This window comes from Tyto alba, unplaced genomic scaffold (genome assembly GCF_018691265.1).
Source record: "Tyto alba isolate M040663 unplaced genomic scaffold, T.alba_DEE_v4.0 Super-Scaffold_13, whole genome shotgun sequence".
NCBI lineage: Eukaryota > Metazoa > Chordata > Aves > Strigiformes > Tytonidae > Tyto > Tyto alba.
Window position 1 is genome coordinate 30,856,447 of NW_024881275.1, and position 26,791 is coordinate 30,883,237.

General features: G+C 38.1%; 1 protein-coding gene across 1 annotated transcript in view; it reads right to left on the bottom strand.

The window, feature by feature from the left end:
* TMC1 (transmembrane channel like 1) overlaps positions 1-26,791 on the bottom strand; it is a 152,143-nt gene that overhangs the window by 30,322 nt on the left and 95,030 nt on the right. Inside the window, exons 5-10 of the mRNA XM_033010244.2 lie at positions 26,356-26,496; positions 14,793-14,883; positions 13,439-13,520; positions 5,910-6,016; positions 4,521-4,619; positions 118-260 (exon numbers count right to left, since the gene is read on the bottom strand). Coding sequence (XP_032866135.1) covers positions 118-260; positions 4,521-4,619; positions 5,910-6,016; positions 13,439-13,520; positions 14,793-14,883; positions 26,356-26,496 — 663 coding nt within the window. The remainder of the gene's footprint in view (positions 1-117; positions 261-4,520; positions 4,620-5,909; positions 6,017-13,438; positions 13,521-14,792; positions 14,884-26,355; positions 26,497-26,791) is intronic.

Sequence of the window (26,791 nt, forward strand, 5' to 3'; positions counted from 1 at the left end):
CACTTGATCTTGCATTCTTCTGCCCTTACAACTATCGTATTTTTAAGTCTCAGTGGTCAACAGTGGAATTAGCTGCCTTTTTAAGTACACTTCATTCCAGAGCCAAGGAGAACTTACGTTCGAATGACAATCATAAAGCTGTAGCCAATAGTCCCAACTCCAACAAGGAAATACGAAAGAGGCATCCTGAATTTGAGCCATCCAATTGTCCTCTGGTTATCATAATAACCATAAAAGAGTACAGAATACTGTGCAAAGCCCTGAAAAGTCAGCAGAAATTATAATGTCACATCTGTTAAATATGCATATAATCAGAAATTGTACCAATAGCAATGTACTAAAACATTAATGTCAGTGCTTTCAAAACAGTTGTAAATACCACTGGAATAAATCTCATAAGATGGAAAATCTCTCTTTCCATTTAGAAAAACTTAGAATATTTCATATGAACTTTCAAATCTTCTATCTTTAAAACTCTTCATGGGCACTCCATCTACAATTTAAACCTTTTCATCCATATACTTCTTGTAAAGACAAAAACATTTCAGTTTATGAAATCCATTTTACAAATCATTTGCAGAAAAAAATGATAGATTTTTAACTTAATATTCACATTTCTAAAATTTATCTGCATAGTCTATTTGATATAAAATTCTTATACGTCTTCTCTGTCTAGCAACATTGTCTGCTGTTCATTCAGTCATCATTCAATATACGCTAACTAGCAGTTAGTCACATTTTATAGATGATTATTCAGTATGCAGGGGTTTTTAACTTAGACTCCAAGGCTGCAAAAAGTGCAATGTAAATGTATCTTCTTTCTCAGCAATTCAAAGTCTATCTCCTTTTCTAAAAATCTTAATGAGAATTATCCTCTCTTCTACAGGTTGGATTGTCAATTTTTCAAAAAAATTTACTAGTACATTATTAACTGTAAGCAATTGCTGGTATCTAAAATGATCCAAATAGCTAAAATGTCTAGATAGTCTTCAAGTCAGAGCAAGAACTCGCCTCCTAGAAAAGACTGTGTCCAGACCCTTTACAAGGACAACTTAGCACATGCACAGCAACAGCAGAGCTCCAGCTGGATGTAATGCTTTCAAATTAAATACAGAGTATTTGACCATGTAATTGGTGAATAGACCATGCATTATTTTGACACTAATACAGTAAGATGAGTGTTTTGTGAATTAAAAAAGCCATTTACTTCCCTTCTGCTTTCCAGTTGCTCATTTTACTTAAAATAGATAACATCTTTGTCTTCTATATTATTGCAAAAAATGCACTTAACTTAGTGTAGCTCTTACTATACATGAAATGAGTCTCTGTATTATCTGGAAAACCCAATTTGCAGTTCTAAGCTGAAAATGAAATATTAACATGTCATAAACAGCAATAGTATTCAAAATGTCTTGATTTGGTAATCAACATATCTAATTTTTCTTCATGTCAGACTAGCTTTGAGATGTGCCTACACAAAACAGTATGTGCTTCTCTGATAAGGGAAATATTGTTATAGAACACATTTATTACTAATTACTAGTAAAACATCTACACCACACAGGACACATTCAAATTCAATAGTATGGCTTTTGTATATTTTCTCTTATTAAAGTAGCCTATTATTCAATCCTAGCACAGGTTTCAATACAGTCTAACATGGCTCAGAAGAGCCTTTTGTATTCCTCAGATTATTAAAATGCTTTTTAAGTTGTTTTGTTCTGAAAAGTCAGAGATAATTCCTCCACTGAGTGTCATTCAGTATGTTGTTTCATGGGCTTTGCCTACTGTATTTCACCATGAGACTTGAAATTTCTTTAGCTGTGTAAAGGTAGACATGAATGGAAGATCTCTTTCACTCCTTTCTGAGCCTAACCTGAAAGAGGTGTCAGATCAGAATATTGGTCAAATGCTTTATTGTAATGAGCCTTGAAAGTCTGATTTTTTTAGGCTTGAATTATTATCTGAACTGTAAAATATACAATGTTAAAACTGAATTCCAAGTAAAATATACAAAAATTCAAAAACTGTTTCTCTTTGCCATGTCAGTAAAATGAGTACAATTTCAAGTGCAAAAAAGCAAAAGGCATAATGAGCTCACCTTTTCCTTACAATCTTAAAGATTGGTGAGGTTTTCAGGGTTTTTTAGAATGAAATGATGTTTGCTGATATGGGTTCATTTATTCGTAACTTACCTGGTAGCATACAAGAACTGATATCAGATGAAATGTATTATTTCCTGTGATGTTTAATTAAAGATGCTATTATCTTCAGTGATATGCCTTCAATCTGACATGCCTCAGGAAAGTTCTTTTTTGCCCTCAATGTTTCAGGGAATCTATTTCTTACATTGCCCTACACTGTTTTTATTACCTTTGCATTTACTCCTTGTGTTAACTGCTACTCTGTTATTTACTATACTTCCTTCTTCAGAGCTGTCAGATCCTGTTTCTGACAGTTACAAATTTCCCTTCTCTTTCCACCATTTGTCTTAATTCATCTTTTCTCACATATGTTTCTTTTAAAAACTTTGTTCCCATTTGCTGTATAATGCTCTTCTAGTCACTATGCTCTTTAAAAATCTCAAAGTTACTACGATTCATTTTTCTCCAATATCTCCCTGATGTTTTAATTTCTCATTTTACAATCTTGTCATTATTATCTAACTTCCCAGTTACATGTCTAGATGTATTCTTCTTGTCACTCAAATATATAACGCCTGATGAAACAGATGCAATGTCATTTTATGCCGCAGTCATTGCAAATTGCTACATATGTGGCCTTTTAGAAAGAGGTTTCTATCCTTTTGTATCCAAGGAGGGCTCATCACTTTATGTGACAAAATAAAGCAGAAGTAATTTGTTCACTTTACATAACTTTATAGTCAAAAGACAGACAAACATTGTAATTTCTACCTATTATTGTATTATTTTCTTTAAATTCAGTTGTCTACAGTTAATAAGTCTGAAAGATTTTCTTGTAAATGAGAAAATGGCTATGTTCAGTCAAGTTTTTTCTGATGTTCTGTCATCTTACAACCTGATCCTTCCTCTACTGATAGCTGAAGATTTAAAATAGAGCCAAGGAAGCAAAAAAAAGGACCAGTATCTGGTATCATCCAAGTCTCCACATGAAAGTATTGAGCCACAAGCCAAGGGTTCCTGTTTGAGATCTGCATGTCACTAGATTAGGGATCTCTCCACACCTTAACCATACTAAAACATGTCAATATTAATGAGAAGCATAGACAAGGTACCATTTTTATGGTTTTTTTCAGGAGAGATCAGATCTGGACTCCTGTTGGAAAGGGGACAGGTCTGAAAATACACCTGTTCCCCTCCTGGGATTGCCCATGTAGAGCTCCATAGCCTGCACATTTCTCCCCACCAGCACAGGTGGAATGGGGCCTTACACAGGCCAAACCTACTTGTAGAGGCCACTTTCAGATGAGGTGTTCTGCAAACAGCTGGAGAGACTGTGCTGTAAACTGGAGGAAGCTGCATCTGAGTTTATTTTTCCAAGAAATGGGTCTGCTTTCAACATCATATTCATACTTGCTGTTGCTAAAAAAACTCAAGTGCTAAAAGGTATGTATATGCATAATTCTTTAAAAGTCTTGGTACTTCTTACAGAAGGGAAAGAGTGCAGCAGATTGAAGGAGAAATCACACCTAGTTCAATGGATGTTGTTTTCATTTATCTGAAGGCAAACCTTACCTAGATGGTTGCACCTTTTCACAGGTGAAGAGTACCTTTTGATGAGATTGACTGTATGCCATAGAGAAATCCAACAGCCTAAGCAACATATTGTAATACCAAATTTATCATCATCTGGACTTATGCAAAGTTGTATCATCTCTATATAAAGAGGTCAACTACAAAGACATGCCAGGCACAAAATTAGAGAAAACTGTTGTTTTCAGAAAGAAAAAGCAGTATGACATATTTAGGAATACACCATTAGCTTGTCAGTACAGGAGGTATAGATCCACAAGCTAGACTGGGCATTGCATCAACAGTAAAGAATTAAGACATGTTTCTCAATTCAGCTAAAATAACTGCATTATTCTGTAAGACTAAGAAAAACTAAAAATAGCATTCTTTGCTTTGGAAAAAGCCTACAGAGCACATTATTGGAATTTCTATTCTTCTTTCTAATTCATATTGTATTCTTAAATTTAGAACCTTACTCATATAAAAAACAGAGGTCCAAATCCACTCATAAGAAATGGAAATTCAGTACCCAGGGATGTGAATCCAGCTTTGAGACTCTTTTCCTATGTGTCTTTGGATTGCTACATATGCTGAAGTGTGCATGTGGACATTGAGCTTCATTACATGTTTTTTCTGAAGGAAATATCTACACTCAGAATTTAGGGGGAGTGGGGGGGAATACTATATTAATTCTATTGTCATTTTCTCCTGAAATATTTCACATTAAATCTCTTCATTAAACAATGAAGTAAAAGCCTATAATAATCAGTCATGTGAATATGCTGTATTGCAATTTTATGCACTTACACTAAAATCCCAGAGAGTAGCAAAGTTCATAGCAGTTGCTTCTTCAGCTCTTGGGACAGTTTTTCTAGGTAAGGAGCCATATGGCTTTCCCATCAAAGCCTGGAATCAAAAAAATGAGAGCAATTTACATTTTAAAGCAAAATATCAACAAAGAGAAGAGACAGCGATCTATCATTTCTTCTTAAGACTTGTCTTATGCTCCTAAACTCCTTAGTGAAGATGACCTACTTCTTCAGTTCTATTCATTGCTCCTCACATTATGGAATAAAACTATGCTTAAAGTATCCATTATTGGTGTTTTCTAAATTTAAAGTGATATTCCGCTAGTATCAGTGGATTGTCAAACTGTGCCTCTTACACTCAGAGGCAACACCGAATTCCAGATTCCTCTCATGAGTGGTGTTTGTCTTACAGACAAGATAAGAAGATTAATTTTTATTGCATTATGGATTTTGTTGGTTTTTTAATTGAAATGTATGGGAAGACAGTAAGGATTCAGTTTTTGGATTCTGAGAGTCCCACTGCTGCTAGCAAGATGCTTGTTCAGCCACAATATATGTCCTCATGGGATTCTTTCCAGGCTTTACCCTGAAAACTGTTGGCATTTTCTCTGTTTTGGCTTCAGTGGAAGATGGATCATGCCATTGAAATTATGTTCTAGAAAGCTGTTGGAAATTCCTACCCAACTCATTCCCATCTGCTTACTAGAAGATAAGTAAGAGGATGTGGAATAGCGAAATCAGGGAGATGGCACAATACTTTTAATTTCATGTAAGCCCTCTTTTTAGGAAGACAATACGGTGGCTCAGAGGAGCTAGAAAAATATTACATTTTGCAGAATTGATTTCTGCCTGAATTACATCCACTCTGAGCAACATTATTAACACACACAGCACAAAACATGAGGGGTCTCTCTCACGACTTTGTATCGCTGTGGGGCCTTCTCTGCATGCCAGTATTAAGGCAACTGAAAAGAAACCATGGTTTTCTTAGAGGCCTGGAAGGTATCTTTCTGTTGCAATGTTCATAACAGTCAATATATTCCACCTGGCTGCCTCTTAGTCTCAGTTTATCTCCTTAGTTCTCCATAGGGAAAAAAAAAAAAAAAAAAAAAAAAAGAAAAATTTTAGTACCGTCTCAGACCATGGGAAAACACTTTGCGGACACAACCCTATATACATTTTACTTTTGTCTCTATGTCAAGACATCCACCTGTAGAGACAATTGTCCACAAAGAAGGTACAACTTTATAGCCTTACTACACCTTAATACTTTTAAATAGAGAGTAAAGAGATTACAAATTTATTTAAAGGTCCAGTCTTATGAAATCTCACTGCAAAGACAAAAATTCACATAGGAATTCTCAATAATAATTTAAAAGATTCCCACCTCAGGCACCATTACAAGTCCAAAGGTCAGACCAAAAAGAATCATATTTACTCCATACATCCAGCGCAAGAATATGAAATAAGATGCTACTGATGAGCCAAAGTGACCTATGAGAACATGAGATGTGAAAAAAGGGCAGATAAATTAGTCCTCTTACATTATTTTACTTTAAGATGAAGATAATCAAGGTTTATTTGAAATAAATAAATCAGAGGAGGCTTTTAATTTTCTTTTTTATCATAATTCTAATTTTTTTCCAGATTGCATACTATCATTCACTTACCTGGCAGAGAAAGCAGAAAAAAAAAATATAAAAGTATTATTTATACATGGTATTTAGGGTCATGTAAAAGCTGTGATATTTACTAATATTAAATTCTCTAGTGGCAGGAGTCAAAGCAACTCACAGGGTTTTTTTCTTTTTTTTTTTTTTTTTTTTTTTTTTTTTTCTGTCTGGTAGGGACTATAAGCGTTCTTGATGTGTTAAACCAGCATCAGCCCAGTTTCAATAGGAAGCAGCACAGAATCAACCAGTGGGGATAGTCTTTCCAGGGTAAGTGCTGCTATCAGAGTGCTCACCAGCACTGTTCACTGGGGAAGAATTAAAAATTTTGCAACCATTTGTACCCTTTCTTTCTCTTACTTTGCTATTTATACATTTCACCTGCACCCAGGTGCAGAGGCAGTTCCATCCCCAGGTGTACAAATGAAGCTTGGAACTGCACCTCCTCTAGAACCCTGACCCAGACCTGTGTGAAGAGGAAGCTGCAGGGTAAGATGTGAGCATTAAGGGCCTGATTTCATCAACACTCAGCAAATCAGGACAAACAGCAGTAACAGTTCAAATTCAACCCCAGTTTGCTGCGGAGAGCTCTGCTGAATATAGGACAGCTGGCAGTCATGCTCACCTCTCTGTCAGAGTTGGTAAAATACCAGATTTCAGTTCCGTTACCAGCCATTTTCAGGAAAAAGTAGCGACCTTGCAACAGGTTTCTCACACACAGTCTAGTTAAGGTGCCTGATGCACTCTGATGGCAAATAATAAGAGAATCTCTCTGTTCAGAGGAGTTTACACACTGTTTTTCGAGCCTTGTAACAGATTCTTCCATTCCATAAAATGAGGTTAACATAGCTTCTGTTATCTGGGGCATATATATGCACATTTTACTATAACAACAAAATTGGTAGAAAATTTAATACACTTAAACAGGTGTAACTCCAGACTATAAACAGAGACCAACTGGCAAGAAGCATTTAACAGGGCTGTGCGAAGTGAGGAACAAGCCATTGTGTCAAGGATTTCAGCATTTCAAAATCTGTTTTATTCCCAATGTAGCATGAAACTACAACTTTGAATTTTTGCATGAACAAATAGCCAATCTTATCAGTGGCCTACATACTGGGAAGCCTGAATAGAGGCATAAAGCAAGAGAAGACTTTGAGTTAGTCAGTCTGACTGTAATGTGCTTATTACCAAATTGCAACCCATCTATGGCCTTTGGGGATACTATGGACTCAAAAGAAACTGGAAATTAGGAAGATTTCTGCTTACAAGACACTTTTGATACTGTAGACCTCTCCATGACACATTATTTCTTTTGCTCAAATCCTAATATCCCCATTCTTTTGAGAATGACTTCTTTTCATGCATTGAGTTACACTTCTTGTATCATTTATCCTAATGAAATCACTGCCACGCGTCCGTCTGGAACACCTGCATTAAGGCACTGCATTGGAATTACATGTATCAGTATAGTTATTGCAAGTCAGAACGCACAGACTGAGCATAGGCTTTACTCTTTTTCACCAATGAAGTAAGAACAGCAACCTCTGGTAAGTGAAAATCTCAGCTGCGAATGAGGATAATTTAATTATGGATGCCCTTAACTACATTTTCAGAGTGGCCAGGTCCAAACGGGGTGACAAGGAACATGGAAGATGGTACAAACAGCCTGTACCAGCTGTGGACAAAACCAGTCCAAGTCTCAACAGTGTTTTGAATCCACTCTGGGGTGCAACAAGTTACAGGTTTGAATGAAAGAGTAACACTTTAAAGTAGACTTCAGCCATCTTTTCCTGCATCCACAGCCTCACATACTGTGCATTGGCATGTAGATTGTCAGGCATAGTATAAATTTCAGCAGTGGAAAGAATGGACTCACCCTGTCCCAGCACAGCAACGCATGTTTCCCATAAAGGCTTGTTGCACAGATATTACTGAATTTCTATTCTGTAAGGAAAAGCAGCATCTCTTTTCTAAATATAAGTACTTCATATATTTATCAACTTCTATCTTTCTTGGGCACCAAAACCCAGAAGCAGATTCGCCTGTTTCCAGCACAAGAATGCAGCACAGCAGAGCTTGACGGCTGTTACTCTGAAGCTGGGCTCCCTGTGCCAGAAAGGACTCTCATCTTGAAGCAGATAGCCTACCTGAGACAGTCCAGCCCTTCATGCTGATACCTGGTCTTTCTAGATAGCTGGTGACCTGGAAGAGTCAGACCCAGCTGAAGAGGGCTGTGGTTAAGAAGAGCCCTATTTGTTATAGTGGAGAGCGTTATGAAACTAAACAGAGGTTGAAGATGAGTTTTCTTGCTAGGGCTTAAATGTAGTTAGCATTTTCCTTTTTTCTTCTTCTTTTTAGTGTTCTCTTTAATTCTTTATTATTTTATTTATTATTATTAAATTACATTGTTGATTATAATTATCACAGACAGGAAAACTCTTTCAAGAATTTCAGTTTCAAAACATTAACAATCCCCCTGCTGTCAGTTCATAGGTGCACCAGAAACAATCCCTGTATAAAGTTTAAATGTGTGGTTAATGAAAGTTTGTAGTTTAGGACACAGTATCAAAAGTTTAAAACTGGGGTGTGCCTTGTCATTACAATATTAATAATGATTAATAGTGAATAATATTTATTTATTTTTCCTATACTCTTCTGCAGCACATCTAAGGCACAGTAGTATGACTGTTGAATAATCTGACTTGATGTGGTAATGATGATTCTTGGATATCTACATGTGGCCTTGAAATAAAATCAGAATTGTTTCTTCAAAGCAGACAGGAGTGCTTAGATTTACCTATACCATTAGCTGGTTTTCTCCTTAGATTAGTCTGAGCTAACCTAAAGGTTATCAAAAGTATCTTCTTGAAGACTGTTTACGTTTTCCCATCAAGCTGAAGCTATTATAAGAAAAAAATCCTGATAAAACTTGTGTCTTACACCCTAGGGTTTCCCAGGCATATGAATGCAACTCCAGATACAGAGAGTTTGCTCAGCATGAAGCGTTTTCTTCCAATGTCTTTCTAGTGTATAAGTAATGGCCCAAGTAACTTTTCATTTCAGTAGCACTGCCAGGCACATATTTGCCACTTGCCCCAGTAAAACACATTATTTATTTAACCTCTTTTTTCCTAAAGCTATATTATTTCTGTTGGTTTTATGTGAATTTAGCAGTTCTTTTGTTCTCATAAAGTATGTTTATTTCAATGTTGCTTTTCTCATTAAGTTTTCTGCATCTGTTGTCAGTGGTGGGGCAACACAGCTACCTACCTTCTTCAGTTTTCATGAGAGAAAACTTTCTATGTCATCTAAGATTGTTTAACCAGTTCAGTATTTCCTTTTTAAGTGAAAGAAATCTTCCCCTGTAGTGCCTAACTGATCTTTTGCCATTATACAGGACCTTAATTCACTTTTCTTTTGCAATGTGTCTACAACCCTACCTTCTTTTGAGAATGGACCCACATTCAACAACACTACAGTATAAGCATCAGGTTTTCCAAAAAAGAACCTGTATGACATGTTAACTCCAGAACCACATCACAAAAACAGATCTTCACCATTCTATTAATATATGGCTTGATCTCCTTTGCTTTGTTGATCCTCTAGTTTCCAAATTAGGTATCGTGATAGTCCTGCTCTAATGCTAATTTATAGGGCAAATATTGTTAGTGATCTGAAACTGTTTTCTTTTGGAGAAGTCATGCTTGATTGTTCAGATACATTTTTCTACAAGGACTGAAGAATAAACATTAGTGTTTCTCAGCAGTTAGAAAATTATATTTACTTCCCCCCATTTTCTACTGTAAACAGTTACTGCCATGTTTGCTTAGGATTTTTTTATAAAGAGTTCACTTTGAGATCAGAAAATGTAACTTAGCTTCATGTAAGAGCACAGAGATGACTTATGCTGAGAAAGTAACTGGTTGGAACCTAACAACTGTAAAGGTTTGCTGAGCATAAATTATTCCCTCACACAAAAGTATTTAGATAAGTGAAGAGGTTTCCTATACAGACTAGCCTGCACCTGAGTGTCAGGTTTTTGTTCTATTCCTGCTCCTGATGCTTACACTTTTGTTTAGCTGAGATCACAGAAGATTCAAACAGAACTCGAAATTTCATAAATTCTTGCCTCTCTTTAGGTGCTATTGACATGACCTCTTCTTATACTCTGTCAATATTTACACTTTGGTGCTTAGTGCCTGCCTTTGGAAATCAAACAGTTTTCAGCATAGTATTAGCAGTGATCATGGAGGATTATGCAAGTTTTACCTCTAGTTTCTTTGGGCTAAGAGGCTGCTCATCTAACTATAATCCCATCTGCTGGAAGGAGCAGAAGCTACCATGAATATTTAATTTTCAAATGTTTTAAACTAGTGAATGAAATACACCAGATACTTACCTGTGTGTCTGCGTGTATTCTAGTGGAAAAAAAAATAGCACAAAAGAAATACTAATTTAAAAATGCTAAACTGTGTGGTGACATGGAAAGCGGTTGTACAGACCCAAGCCTGTGGTGTAGAACTGAGACAGTGCATTTTGCATCATCAAATTTCCAAGAGAGGTCCAAACAGCCAACGTTAACTATCACAATCTGATGTCATTTGCTGCTTGTTTCACTGTACTGTCTCCACCAAAAATGAGTGGCCATGTAAACAGTGCTCCCTCTGATTTCCTTTATGCAACCATATTCTGCCACATGAGACTGGCAGCCCATGGGAACTGACATGACTAAGGACTCACCATAAACAGCACTGTCCAACAACAGTATCTTTTTAAACATTGATCCTGGTGTCCAAGCCTACTGTTCAGCCATTTTCTTCAAGCAATCCTCAGTATTTTGGGTGGATTGAAGGATCCAGTGATTACATGTGAGGTGTTGCCTGTACCATAAAGGTTCTCTAAAGTGTTCAATGTGCTGCATTTAGCAAGCCTTATGTAAAGTCTTAAGCAACTAAAGATAATTTTCTGCCAATTTTTTTATAAGCATTATCAGGCATTCTGTTCATTATCTGATGTCATGTGTTTAAGTCAGTACTGTTACTGTCATTTTACAATGGGCTGAACGGAGCCCCAGAAGACAAAGCCATTGGTGCTAGGGCTCAAAGGGGAATCAGGTTCTTGATCAATTTGGAGCCATCTGGAAACAAGCCTCCCCTTACAGAGTTGCATCTTCAGGTTCTTTATCACAACTACATGTCTGAAGACAACAAATGTTAAGAACATTTCATTGCTGGAGGGAGTTCGTGCATACAAGCTTGAAGCTGACTCTATTGAAAAGTTGGCTGCTCCTCCAATATGTTTTGTATTTGATCTCTGATCAAATCTGGAGATTTTGATCAGAGTTTGATATAAAAAATGGTTTTAGAAATGTTCTCATACTGACTCTGCTAACCTGAAATTCAGAGAATGCAGGGTAATCCTTGACTCAGCACCAACATTTTGTGAAATGCCAAGAAATAGTCGATAACTTTTTGCCTTTTACTAAACTTGATACAATATAACCAATGTAATACACATCCTACATACATATAAATTCAAGTGACAATTAGGTTTCTAGAAGTTAAAGCAGCAGGTTTTTTGTCTCTGTCACTCAGTGTATCTTAATGACTACTCTTTCCTTATACACAGACTAGTTTTTTTCCATTTCAGTTTCCCTCACTTCTCCTTTTTTAATATTCAAACTCCCTTTTTTATTCTGGGATTTGGCAGCTTTATCAGCACCATCACAAAGATGACCTTGATCTTAGTATTACAAATTTGTTGATATGAGGTACACACTGAGAGCTTCTGCTTGGATTAACCAGAATCAAATAAAGAGTGACTTAAAATTATTTTCCTCCGCAATGTTTCAGAGCTGTTCCCTTGAAACCAAGCCTTATTGTAGACTACAGAGTTTTGGACGAAACTGTGGTTTAACTGTACTTCTTAAATTACTAATATTCAGACAAGGATTGTTTCTGCAAGTAAAAGCAACTGCAGCTTGCCTTAGCAATACACCGAACAACAAACTTAATAGAAAAAGAGCAAACTTCACAATGTTATGCTTTGAGATTATGAAAAGGTACCATCCCACTCTGATTTTGGGACCTTCCAGGTGACAGCAAAAATGTTACTCATTTCAAATGAAAAAATAAATAGGTATATAAATGCAGGAGTGGAAAAATGACCTTTTTGTATTCTGATTTTACAAGGAAAGAAATATGTCTGTTGGAAGTTATTACTAGCAGAATAGCTTGTGACAGGACAATTCCTTCACAGAAACTTGCAGAAACGTCACTCTCACAAACCCTCGGGGTGTCTATTATGTGTCCAGACCAGTAAGAGACCGCATGCATCTTGCTGCTGAGTTTGATTTTACCTACACATATGCAGCAGCTTCTTTCTAAACTCTACCTCAAGTAAGTAGGTAATGTGTTCAGCAGTCTGTAGACCTATGTTTAAGGACATTACATAAGTTCTCCTCAAGGGTTATTTTCCAGTCCAAAACTCCACAAATTTCACAATTTATCATTTTTCTGTTGTTCTGCTGTTCTGGTTATTGCCTTCTGATGCAACCCACAGCTTCTTCCAAAGGCAACTTCTCTAAAATCAGTTTCCATTGCACTTTCATCTGCATTTCATCAGTGGAAAAGCCTCAATCAGGTACTCATGCAGTTTCCTTCAAAAAGAGGGTTGCAGTTTAAATTCATCACTGGAACTGAAACACAAAACTGACTTGTGCCAAAAACCTACTCTCAAATAAACCCATAGTACTAACTACACTGTTTTGTTTATATTTATACCTAATATTTGGGGACATCAAACACCACTATTGTTTTCTCTGTGTTGTATTATATGGTTGAAAATGAGAGAAATAATGCCAAAATACCCCTTATGTAAGGCTCAGGATGATGAAAAAACATCAGAGAAACAGGTATAGTATAAATACAGAGAAAATAAAGTGAAGGTATACAATAGCTAAAACCCAGTTCCACTTTTCTAGGATTAACTTCAACACTGGCTCCTGAACTGTTACCTGTATATTGAGGATTTTTATCTGTAAGTTGACTAACTCTCTCAAGGAAATTTTCAACTAGCTATAATATCAAGCTCAATAAATATTAATGAAGTTTTTATAGATTTTATAGTACACATTGAACACAGACATGTATTTCTAAAGTATCAAAAAGTAATTTACCATTTTGGCATGCATCAGGAATATGATACTAGATACTGTGCTTTATTACCTTTCATATGTACTTACTTTCAATCTCCTTAATTTTCATTTCCCAGGGTATGCAGGCTGTCTTAAAATTCTCAAAATCTCTTTGAAATTTCATCCATTTCTGAAAAGAGTCACAGATAAAAAAAGCCACCATCACTTCATTGCCCAGATGTTTAGTTTCCCTTTGAGCTGATGTAACCCCTTAATCATCCACAGTATTCTTTGCCAAAGCCCACAGCAATGGAAGCACTAGCTTATGAAGAACCATGTCCTTTTTCTGTTCTAAATATATCTCCTATTGGTTTTGTGTGAAGTCTCTATTTCTTCCAAAAGAAGAATGATTAAATATTATCTTCCTTTCATGCCATTCATTTTTTTTAGAATTGTTTCTGAGAATCGAATTTGCTATTTCCTTTGCTATTCAAAATTCAGATCTGGAATTCAAGATGTGTCATTTAATTACAATTACTCTACCCAGTAGTTTATTTATTTATTGAATAAGTATAACTTCTGTAATTGAACTTCCTGTGCCCAGCTGAATTTGAAAGCCTAATTATATTCTGGGAACATTAATGCTTCTGATATGTGACTACACAACTGCTTGCAGAAAATCCAGCCTAAGGGTAAACCTGGCCATAGCAAGTAGTCCCACCAAATATTCTTAGCATCATTACGCATCAGCATTTTAGTTTGCGGCAAGAGTGTGTTTTTTGAAGGGAACCTCCTAAACCATCCCAATTTACCACACCTAGATGTGTACTATAAAGCAATGTCAGAGCATAAAACTAACTCAAAAGATGCACTTGAGGAGTGTAATTGAGGAGCACGCTAATCCACATCCAGTGCTACTGTCTAATTAGACTTTGAGACCACACAGCACTTAGCTTAAAGAAAGACCTGCCAGAACACATGTTGTGTGGACATTGGGTCCTCAGCAACCACTTTTTGGCCTTTTGGTCACAATCGTACAGAGCCGTGTTGCTTCCTGGGATATGTATGGCCATAGAGCCTTGGCTCAGTGGAGATGCCTGCAGTATTTTTGCTGTGGGGTAAAAAGACATTTCTTGACCCTTCACAAAGGGCTGTATCAAGGGAAAGACTGAACTTTGGATTCAGTTCACAGAAAAACCCAATCTACACCAAGAGAAATTAACTTTCACAAGATTCTGAACTTTCGCAAAATCTCGCAAAACATTTTTTTTTGTTAGAATGACAAGTCTCACTCAGTGTGTGAGCTTGCATTTGAAATTTTTTCACGTGACAGCTGTGGAAATAAAAGTGTTAAAATGCAGACAAACAAGGAAGTCTAATTTGGAAGATGGATACATATGGCAATAATCTGCAAAAGGCTCCTCATTTGCATTACATTAAGTTAGTGAAATATCAATTTTACCTTGGTCATCATCACTTTGTATGCATAGAATTTTTTTCCTTTTCCTTTTCCAAGAGCACCTTCAAACTTTTCAACAAAAAGCTGGGCTTCCCTGGAAAATTAGAGAAGAGGAGAGATACAGATGATACTATGGTAAATTTGATATTGTTTCTACCATATCAATGTAATTTTTTAAGTGTTCTATGAGTTATGAGTTTTGTATAATCTTGTTTCTTAGTAATGTTTAGAAAGAAAAGCTTTGGTGTAATGTAATTTATAGAGGACTAAGAATACATAGTGCAAACAGAACAAGCAACTTCAGTCATCTGTTCTAATCCAAATGCATCTGGAGCTCCAAGATCTGCCTACATCCAGTCAATGTTATCAAACATTTTCAGTCACAGTGACTTTCTTTTGCAGTTCAGCTGCTGCCCATTTGTGCCACTCACAAATGGTTATTTCTTCGAATTCAACCTAACATAAATTGTTGTCTAGCTACCTAAGGGAAATTTATTTTCATTTTTTATTTTGGAGATACACTAGAGTCTTGGTACCCCTGTGTCTACCCTTCTCAAGACTGGATTTAATTAAACTCTCCAGAATTTCTGCATATATCATCTCTAACTGTACCATTCTCAGAAACATTTCTTAGAAGTGTAGCTTCAATGGTCTCCAAAAGATACAAATTTTGGTTATAAAGATATGGAAGTTAAATGATACCCTGGTGATTCAAATATGAAAGGAAAATTTTAGAATTGTTTTAAAAAAGCATCATGTCCATGGATTAAAACAATAAACAGATGAGATCAAAAGCATACTATTATTTCCTCCATTTCATCTAATTCTAATTTATAATTATGACTTTCATGCGTGTCTCTATTGAGGAAATGTGTCCTAAGGGCTAAACGTCCTCATCTAAAACACTGGGAAATATAGTAAGAATTCTGAGCCATCAGTGTCTGTACAAGACCCTATAACTATTTTGTCATCACACTAAATGACTGCAAAGCATTGTAAATTATATTAGGTATTATACTAAGCACTTCAGAAAAGGTAGACTACCGGGAAAACATTAATTGTGATGCACATCTCTCCAGAAGTGCTACAGATAAGTCCACTGAGTGAAATTAATCATCATATTTAAATCTTCTGTTCGCATATTTTATGTAAGCAAACTTACTTGTTTGTGTTAAACAGAAATATCTAACAATGGCATTGGCAGAATAGCTGCGTAGCTGTGATAAAGGATAATTAAAATTATGTGTAAAGAAGGCTATTAACTGTGTCATAATTTCTCTTAACTCATTGTTAAGGCTCAACATCTTTAAAAATACTATTTTTAGTAGCTACAAATGCTTAGGGTGATCTTCATACTACCATCTGAAGACTTAGCAAAACATTTCCCCACTAGACACCCACTGCACCTATCTCTTTAACTCACAGTACCAAGTCTCCGAACTGCATTTTGTTCCTACATTTCCCAAGATGATGCAAAATTGAGCTATTGAATTTAGCTTTCCCTCTTTAAGAGCTTCCCATCTCTGAGAGCCTTCTGAGCACTCTCACCTTCTGAGTGGTTACACTTAAACCCAGCTGGTGAGGCATCAGGAACAGCATCAGTTCACCTGACCTCCCCAGGAGTTCAGCGTGCCTTTTCCCACCACCTGAGATCCTGTTTGCTCCTTCAGAGACACAGGTTGGCAGAAGCAAAAAGCTAGACACAGTGACATGAACCCCAATCCAACCACTATCTTTCTTTTTTCCTTCCTTTCCCATGTGTCACAAGGCATGCTCAGATAAAAAAGGTTAAATAACTGGCTACCCCCCCAGCAACACATCCCACCTATTCACCACTTCAAAGTGTTCTTCAGGGATTGAGTCAGTATCTTTCTAAGGCTCTAGATCCCTTATTATCAACTCTGCACTTCTGGATCACAATTGTATTCTAGATTTTAGAGTCTCATCTTTGTGTACATTAGCTAAGTTTGACACCGATTGAGCCTTCATTATTTTCCAAGCCACTTTGAGTCCTTCATAGATTTTCTGGCTCAGCACTCACACCTCATTGTTTCATTTTGATTCTCAAAAAATTCTACTCTTAGAGTTCATCCTTCTCAAATAAGTCAGAGAAAACATATTTTTTCACCTTTAGGAAACTGAGGTCCAAGAGTCCCTTTTAAATCCATGTCTTCAGGATTTAAAATCTTGTTTTCATTGTCAGGAGATATAAGGCAGACCTAACAGCAGATGGCAGCTTCCTCTTAAACTCAGCAGTCAGTGCTAGAGCAGTACCATAAAAGCAGCCAGAATCAATAAACTGGACATGTACCAGTCCCTCTAATCAGAATATCATATTCTGGATTTAAGAGGAAAACCTTCTCCCACTCCTATAACTAAGTAATTGAATCACTGGAGCTTGTTCATGAAAAATTACTGAAATCAAAACCTACAGAGTTGTAGAAAACCTGTGCTTTCAGTCACTAATTATGCGCAGTTATGCTGCAGAATATAAAGATTTCAAAATTGTAGGTTGCTTTTTTTACAGTGAAGCGGTGAATTAGAACTTTAAGGGGATAATATGAAAACAACCATTAACACATAAAAAAAATCCTCCACAACAGATATGAACATATTTTGCATCTGTAGCTGAACACAGAACTTTTCCACAAACATGTTTTGCTATAAAATTAAGCTAAGCCAAAACATGAAGAAACTTTCCACAATGAAAGACATTAAAAGATTTATTTTAAACTCTTAATCCAAGTCTTCTGTTCATTTGTTTGAAATGTCTTTTTACAAGGTTTTCTAGAAAAAATAGTATTTCTTACCCCTCTCTGACTCCTGGACTGACCATCAAGCAATCTTTCAAGTTAAAGTGTTAGCAGTATTTAAGCTTTTACTCCAGGACAAATCAAAACATTGCTTTTTGAAGGTGGTGATGTGGATCTCCAGGTTTAATGCTGCTGACTCTCCTGAATGCTTCCCTGGGTTTTACTTTGCCAGAGGCTGAGGTTGACTTTCTCGCTGCACCCCTTCTTCCCCAACACTGCTCTGCTCCACTGTGTGCTGGATACAGAACTGGTATAAAAAGCCCCTAAATATTACTGTTTTATAATCAGTTTTTCTCAGATTTCCACTCCATTGGCCTGCACTGGACTAAGTTCATCATTGCAGCACAAACAAACCAGAAAATGATCTGATACCAGTTAAACTTCTTACTGGGTGGTTACACATGTAGTCAACTGAGTTACACATGCAAGACTGGAGCACAAAACATGTTGGATCCATTCATGCACAATATTTGTGAAGCTTCTTCCATGTTTCATGAAAGAATTATGAAGCAACTCCTTTCCTTTTTTTTTTTATATATTGCTTCTGTATACTTATACATTTGTTGTATAATTCTTGAAGAAAATAACTAAGTCCAAATGGTGAACTTATAGTATTGGTTTAGTTTTCCATTTACAGTGTATTTGCATTCTAGTCTAGTCACAATACACTGTGATTTTCGAAATTAATAAGACTTTTGGCATTAATGCATATTTCACATTGACCATGACAAGAAGATGCTTTAAACATGCATGAAAAACTGTGGCTATTACTGTTCTCATTCTTGTGCAGTAATTGACAAATCGTCACATAGTTAATAATCATCACACAGTTAATAAAAATGTATCACATGCTATATGGCCCAAAGAGTGGTGATGAATGGAGTTAAATACAGTTCATTGCCAGTCACAAGTGGTGTTCCCCAGGGCTCAGTACTGCGGCCAGTTCTGTTTAATGTCTTTAGCAGTGATCTGAGTGAAGGGATCGAGTGCACCCTCAATAAGTTTGCAGATGACACCAAATTGGGTGGGAGTGTTGATCTGCCTGAGGATAGAACGGCTCTACAGAGGGATCTGGACAGGCTGGATCGATGGGCTGAGGCCAATTGTATGAGGTTCAACAAGGCTAAGTGCTGGGTCCTGCACTTGTGTCACAACAACCCCACACAATGCTACAGGCTTGGGGAGGAGTGGTTGGAAAGCTGCCCGGCGAAAAAAGACCTGGGGGTGTTGGTTGACAGCCAGCTGAGTATAAGCTGGCAACATGCCCAGGTGGCCAAGAAGGCCAACAGCACCCTGGCTGGTATCAGAAACAGTGTGACCAGCAGGACTAGGGAAGTGATTGTCCCCCTGTACTGGTGAGGCCGCACCTTAAATACTGGGTTTGGGTTTGGGCCCCTCACTACCAGGAAGACATTGAGGTGCTGGAGCGTGTCCAGAGAAGGGCAACAAAGCTGGTGAAGGGTCTAGAGACCAAAACTTATGAGGAGTGGCTGAGGGAACAGGGGCTGTTTAGTCTGGAGAAAAGGAGGCTGAGGGAAGACCTTATCACTCTCTACAACTACCTGAAAGGAGGTGGTAGTGAGGTGGATGTTGGTGTCTTCTCCCAAGTAACAAGAGATAGGACAAGAGCAAATGGCTTCAGGTTGTACCAGTGGAGGTTTAGCTTGGATATTAGACAAAATTTCTTAACCAAAAGAGTTATCAAGCATTGGAACAGGCTGCCCAGCGTGGTTGGTTGAGTCACCACCCCTGAATATATTTTAAAGACATGTAGACGTGGCGCTTAGGGACATGGTTTAATGGTGGACTTGGCAGTGTTCCATTAACAGTTGGGCACAATGATCTTAAGGGTCCTTTCCAACATAAATGATTCTATGATTTTATGATGATTATGCAGTTCAAAGAAATGAAATTATTTTTTAAAAAATAAATTATTTTGTTAAAGAAAAGAATGAAAGTTTTCATCCACTCTTAGAATAAACAAAATCAGGTTACCTTTGATGTTCTTTAAGCATGTTTTATCATTTGACATGTGGTGGATTTTACCAATAACATTCTAAATAGCATTTTCATACCACTCATTTAGAGTGACTAAGTCTTACAAGGGAACCCCACCACATGCAAATACAACAAGTTATTAAGTGACCCACAGCAGCCTATCTGTTAGCTGCATCTGTTAGTATTTGCACGACTTACAGATCTTAACTGGTAGTTAAATGTAAATCTCAATAACAGTTTGATTCTATGCAAAATTCCCACCAGAGTTTTAATGAAATATCTGAAAAGCTAATTCAGTGCAGAATCAGATCTTGAAAGGGGGCCTATGGGTAATGAGGCAGAAACATGTGAGAAGTTATATGTAAGGAAATAATACAGAAACTGTAACTACCAGATGGTGCTGGAGCCATCAAATGGAATATACTTCCCTTCTCCTCCACAGCTTTTCTTCCCTCACCAGCTCTGCAGCAGGTTAGTCCCACTGGGTTACTCCTGAAATCTGTGATTTGTACATTAAGGAGACCTTTTCCTGACTTCTACTGAAACTTCCTGGCTTTAAACATTCAGCAATGACTTGGCATCATTCAATCAGAGAACAGGCTTGCAACAGCCTTTCCCTGTCTGCGACACATGCTTTTTTGTTAAATATAATCCAGTATGTTACTTAATTTAGGTTTCTACCTTTATGTCTAAACTATGTCACCAAAAGACCTCTATTTGCACCTCCCTGTAGACTTTTGCCACACTTTGTCTTTTCCCCCATTTCTTTTCTTCTAAAAATAAACTGGGATTGCAGGAAGAACAATCAAGCAATAAAAAGTAGTCCAAAACCCATTAAACTGTTTTAGAAACCACAACAACCAAACCCACACACCTATATATGCGTGCCTACTTGGAAGTAATGCAACTTCACTAACATGAGGACGTGTCAAAAACAACGCAGAGCGACAAAACTGAGCTTTGTAATCACTGGTATCATGTGTTATAGGTAAATTACCTATATCACAAGATAGGCCAAAGTGTGCCCCATTATCTAACTGTGAATTTAAAGAAGCTTCAGAGAAACCTTATTAATTGAATTACAGACACAAGGAACTAATAAATGTTGCATTGGACCAGGCATTATTGTCCCAGAGAAGCCTAAGTTAATTATTAATACTAGGTGTGGAGTTACGGCTTCCAAAGTGCCAGGTGTACGGTACTTTGGGCACTTCAGTGTTGCAGAGAGAGGATGAATTACAGCTCTCAGAGGTTGTTGCTAATGAATATGATTCAAGTGGATTGCTCACAATTTTCAGTAACAGTTCAGGAAGGTTTCAGTCTCCAAGACCTAAAAACTCATTAAGAAGAAATGTCATATTAATATTGATCACCCAGGACTCCTCCAAGTCTTAAAAAGATTGGCTAAAAACTGACTGCAAAACTGTTGTCAGGGACAGCTCATTTGAAAAGCAGTTCAGCAGTAATAATGGGCAAATTATAGTGTTACTTAACACCCAGCTGGCCTCCAGGACATCCAGGCTGGCCTCCAGGACTGCCCGTATGTCCACAGTAAGAGAGGTGAAATACTGATTCATCAGACTACAAAGAACACATCAGAAGATGAGAAAATCCAACATTGACTTTTGTATACTTGTAAACTACTCTGTTTCCAATTCATCTGTCTTGATGAGAAATCTAAGTCCTGTAATAAAATAAATTAGGCTGAAAAAATAGTGAAAAATCTCCACATTAAGTTCTGTCCCAGGCAGATGAAGAGGAGGCTGCTCTTCTCTGTGCTGTTCTGTTTTTCTTAGAACAGAAAAAAAAAAAAGTTGTCAAGGCTCTCTTTATAGTCTTTGTTTAATTGGAAGTCCTTTAAAAAGCCTAAGCTTGACTTTTGACTGACTTTTTTTTTATATATATTGTCATTTCAATTCTTTTGATCTGTGCAAAACCCAACCAGGACAATGCACAGACAGGGATGCAGTTCCCAAAATCAGACCCTCAGAGGTAAGTTGGGAAATCCTGGAGGTTTTCCAATTTGCAACAACTGAAGCTGTGGCCCATGAGCTTTATTTTGTTGTATGTTTTTCTAATCCAAAACCCTTTTCAATAGTTAACCCCCCCTCTCTAAATCTTTGTCTTGTAAGTAATGATTGGTGGTCATTATCATCTGATGGCTCTTCAGATAATTTTGTGCTGGCCTGATTAGGCAGTGACAAGAGGAAAAGTGCATAAAGTATCATCTCCCATAGAAAAAGCACAACAACAGCACTTACAAACCATATAAACAAGTGAAAGGAAAATTAAAAGAACAACAAAACTCTTCTGAAGGAGAATATTTGTAATAGAAATGAGAAAAAGTCTGGACTCTAGCCACACATGTCCCCAGTCTGCAGGCTAACATGTCTATTACTTAGGGCCTGGGAGAGTGGTGATGCTGTTTCTTGTGTAACATCTTTGAATTTTTTTCTGTGGCTTCTTCCTCAATTTTTTCACATCTCCAGACCTGGCCATCATCCTGACCATGATGTCTTAAGGTGGGGCTAGAGTCTGACAGGGGTGGTACAGCGCAACTTCAAACTGCAGAGGGACACTGCAGCAGAGCAGGTCCATGTACTTCTCATACTGAGGACTCCAGAGAGGGACACAGTACTCCAGGTGGGGTCTGACAAGGACAGAGTAGAGGGGAAGAATCCCCTCCCTCGACCTGCTGACCACAATTCTTTTGATACAGCCCAGGACACAGTTGGCTTTCCATGCTGTGATCCCACATTGCTGGCTCATGTCCAGGTTTTCATCCATCAGTACCTCCAAGTCCTTCTCCACATGGCTATTCTCAATCCCTTCATCCCCCAGCCTGTATTGATACCAGTGGTTGCCCCTACCCAGGTGCAGGACCTTGTACTTGGCCTTGTTGAACCTCATGACATTCACATGGGCCAACTTCTCGAGCTTGTCCACATCCCTCTGAATGGCATCCCATCTCTCAGGTGTGTCAACCACACCACTCAGCTTGTTTTCATCTGCAAATTTACTGAAGGTGCACTCAATCCCACTGTCTATGTCATTGATGAAGATATTAAACAGTACTTGTCCCAATATGGACCCCTGAAGGACACCACTTGTCACTGGTCTCCATGCAGACATTGAGTCATTGACCACTAACTCTCCAGATGCAACTATCCTGCCAATTATTTATCCACCAAACATCCTACCCACCAAATCCATATCTCTCCAATTTAAAGAGACGGATGTTATGGAGGACCATGTCAAAGGCCTTACAGAAGTTCAGATAGATGACATCCATATTTATTCCCTTGTCCACTGATGTAGTCACTCCAACATAGGAGGCCACTAGGTTGGTCAGGCAAGACTTGTCCTTGGTTGAATCCATGCTAGCTGTCTTGAATCAATTCTCTGACCTCCATGTGCCTTAACATAGCCTCTAGGAGGATCTGTTCCATGATCTTCCCAGGAACAGAGGTGAGGCTGACAGGTCAATTGTTCACAGGGTCCTCCTTTCTACCCTTATCAAAATGGGTTCAATTTTTCCCTTCTTCCAGACACCAGTGGCTTCACCTGACTGCCACAACTTTTCAAATGTCATAGAGAGTGGTTTGGCAACTACATCAGCCAATTCGATCAAGACTTTGGGATGCATCTCATCAGGTCCCTCACATTTATGTCTGTTCAGGTTCCTCAGGTGGTATTGAACTTGATCTTCTCTTGCAGTGGGAGGCATTTTGCTCACCCCATTCCTGCCCTGAGGTCTACCCACTCAAGAGGTGTGGCAATGGAGATTGCCACAGACTGAGGAAAAAAGTTGTTGAATACCCCAGCCTTCTCCTCATCTGTTGCTACCAGTTTGCCAGTCATGTTCATGAAGGGGGTACACTTTCTTTGTCCTTTCTTTTCCAACTGACATGCCAATAGAAGTCTTTATTCTTCTTTGTGTCCCTCGCCAAGTTCAGGTCCAGAGTGCCTTGGCTTTCCTGACTGCATCCCTACACAACCAGGCAACATCCCTATGCTCTTCCCAGGATACCTGTCCTTGCTTATACTGCCTGTGCATTTCCTTCTTGCTGTTTAGTTTGACCAGCAGGTCTTGACTCATCCATGCCCATCTCTTGCTGTCCTTTCCTGACTCCTTAAGCATGGGGATCGAGATCTCTTGTGTTTTATGGAAAACATCCTTAAAATTATGCCAGCTCTGTTCTGCTCCTTTGTCCCTGAGGGCAGTTTCCCATGTGATCCTACCAACTAACTTCTTGAACAGCTGGAATTTCGTTTTCCTAAAATTTATGGACCTGACTTCACTCTTTGCCTGTCCCATATCCCTCAGAACTACAAACTCCACCAGTGCATGATCAGTGCAGCCCAGTCTGCCTCCAACCTTGACACCTCTGATGAGCTCACTTGTATTGGTGACCAACAGATCCAGTATTGCAGCCCCTCTGGTAGGGCTGTCTATTATCTGGCCTAAGAAGTTATCCTCGATGCATTCCAGAAGTCTCCTGGATTGCCTACAGCTCTCCATGCTACTTTTCCAGCACATGTCATGGTAGTTGAAGCCCCTCAGCAGGATGAGAGCCTGCAAGTGTGATGCCTCCTGCAGCTGGAGTAGGAAGGCTTTGTCAATAGGCTCCCCTTAATCAGGTGGCCTGTATATTAAATGCCAAACACAAGGTTCCCTTTGTTGACTCCGTCTCTAATTCTTACTCATAAACTTCCAACCTCCCCGTGGCAATTCTTCAGAGACAGCTTTTCATAATTTATCCATTTCTTGACATAAGAGGCAACTCCCTCATCTCCTTCCTCACCTGTCCCTTCTGCACAGCTTACAGCCATCAATAGCTGCACTCAAGTCATGGGATTCATCCCACCAAGTTTCAGAAATAGCAACTAGATCATGGCTTTCTAGCAGCACAGTGGCTTCCAACTCCTCTTTGTTGCCCATGCCATGTGCACCAGTGTAGAGGCTCTTCAGTTGGGCTGTCAGCCTTGTCATCTTTTTAGAGGAACACACCTTAACTCCTTTGAGGTATTTCACTGGTGTTTCTCTGTTGGCTCCTGTTAGCTCAGGAGACTCCTCTCTGCAAGACTTCAAGTGTGCTCCAGTGTACCCAGCACATTAAGCTGAGGGCCCTCTCCAGTACCTCATCCCTCAAACCTTGATACATCATCCCATGTCTTGTCATGGGTGATCTTGTTGTTATCCCTTTCCCCCTTCAATTCCAGTTTAAAGCTCTTCCAATTAGCCCCTCTAGCTCATGAACAAAGACCCTCTTCCTCCTTTGAGAGAGAAGAATCCCATCCAATACCAGCAGGTTTGGTGCCATGTAAACCATCCTGTTATGGAAAAATACAAAACTCTGTTGGTGATTCGAGCCACAGAGACTAGGCCCATCTGTTTCTTCCAGTGTCGCTGCCTGCAAATGGAAGGATAGAGGAAAAAATTACCTCTTCTCCAGTTTCCCTTACCAACTGTCCCAAGGCCTGGAAGTCTCTTTTATTTGCACTTGGACTATGTGTTGCAGCTTCATCACCACCCACATGGAAGAGCAATAATGAGTAACAGTATGAGGGCCATACCAGGCTAGGATGTTTTCTAGGAGCTAGGAATTTCTCAGAATGCTGGGATAGAAGAATGGTTATAAAAATAGAAACTATGTTAATAGTAAGACTACAACAAATTTTGACTTTAAGTACATGGGGTTCTTCAATTATAGACTATGCAAAATAAATTTATAGCTGATTATCTAATTTGCTCATTTATTTTTTCTTAATTTTTCTCACCTTCACAATGTTTCCACTTTACATCTCCTAGGTGCTCTGTTTTCTTTCATCCCCTTCCACGTCACCTTATTTCACAACATCCTTTCCATTTCCTCTTTGCAACTATATCCTTCCCAAAATGGCCTTATCTTCTAGAATTAAAAATCTGTAGACCTTCCACACCATATTTCATATTCTCTCTCCCACCACTGTCTGTGTTTTCTATCCATATCAAAAACTGTCTGCAGTAGAGACTACATTTTTCTCTGTTAGATGTGTCTAATGAAACATGATTATACATTTTGTTGGTATTTGGGCAGTACTGCAGTGAATGACTTATTCAAAACAGAGAAACATAAGAGTTTTAGCAAAAGAATAAAGTTCTCTGTGTTTACCCACTTTCCTGGGCTTGGTGGAAATTTAACTGTAAGTGAAAACTTAATTTTCAGCCTTAATGAAAATGTAGTGATAGGTTTGTTAGGGAAAAACACAGTTTTATATGTGTCATATCTAAAAATGCATGAAAATGTGAGATCAGTTTCCAATGAGGTTTTCTTTTCATAAGTTAAAAAAAAATCTGGTTTACTTTCCAAAAAGTTAGAATAGAAAGATAAATTCTCTCTCCCCACCCCAGTAATCTTGAGGTATTCCTGAAATTGCATTATTTTTCTTGAATGAGAAACTTATCATGGGAAGAGTTTAGCAGCATTAACCTAAATGAAGAAAATGGAAGATTTTTCAGGGGGATGTAATGGAAACATAAAAAAAGAAAAAGATCTGAGTTTTTCGTATTTGATTTCAGGTCTACAGAGACAAGAAAGCACTGATCTGCAATGTCATTTACCTCCACTTTCTCTGAAAGCACACTCTGGAAAAGAGAGATTAGAGATTAAGTTAATTGTGTCAGTAAATTTAGAAATAAAGTGGAAATTCAGAAAAAGAGTGCAAAGTGCAAATAAGGATGGCAGACATTCATTATGGAAATCAAACCATACTTCAGAACAGACAACTTCTTTTTCATCTTCCATGGCTTGTTCCGTAGCGTGGCAATTAGTTTCTTTTTTTCTTCTACCTCTTCTTTCAGCTTGGCCAATTCCTCCTCTGTAATTGGCTCCTCCTCAGAGTCAGAATCAGAGCTTAAAACGAAAGCAGAAATAAAAACTATCACCAAAACTCAGAAAAAACAGAAGTTTTCAGTGAAGTATGTATTCCGTGTTAATTGTTGTTAACTTTGAGACCTAGATAAGTGCCTTCACTGTTGCACAGAAGGGGAGGACACTGTTCACTTGGTCTTGATATCAATTCTAGTATGAAAGGCAAAGCCTGCACACAAAGTGCAGAGCCACAGCTGAGCCAGCGCTACACCTAGAGCATCCCACGGAGGCTGGGCAGTGCTCTCGGGGAGGTGTCTGACAGCCACTGGCTGTTCCT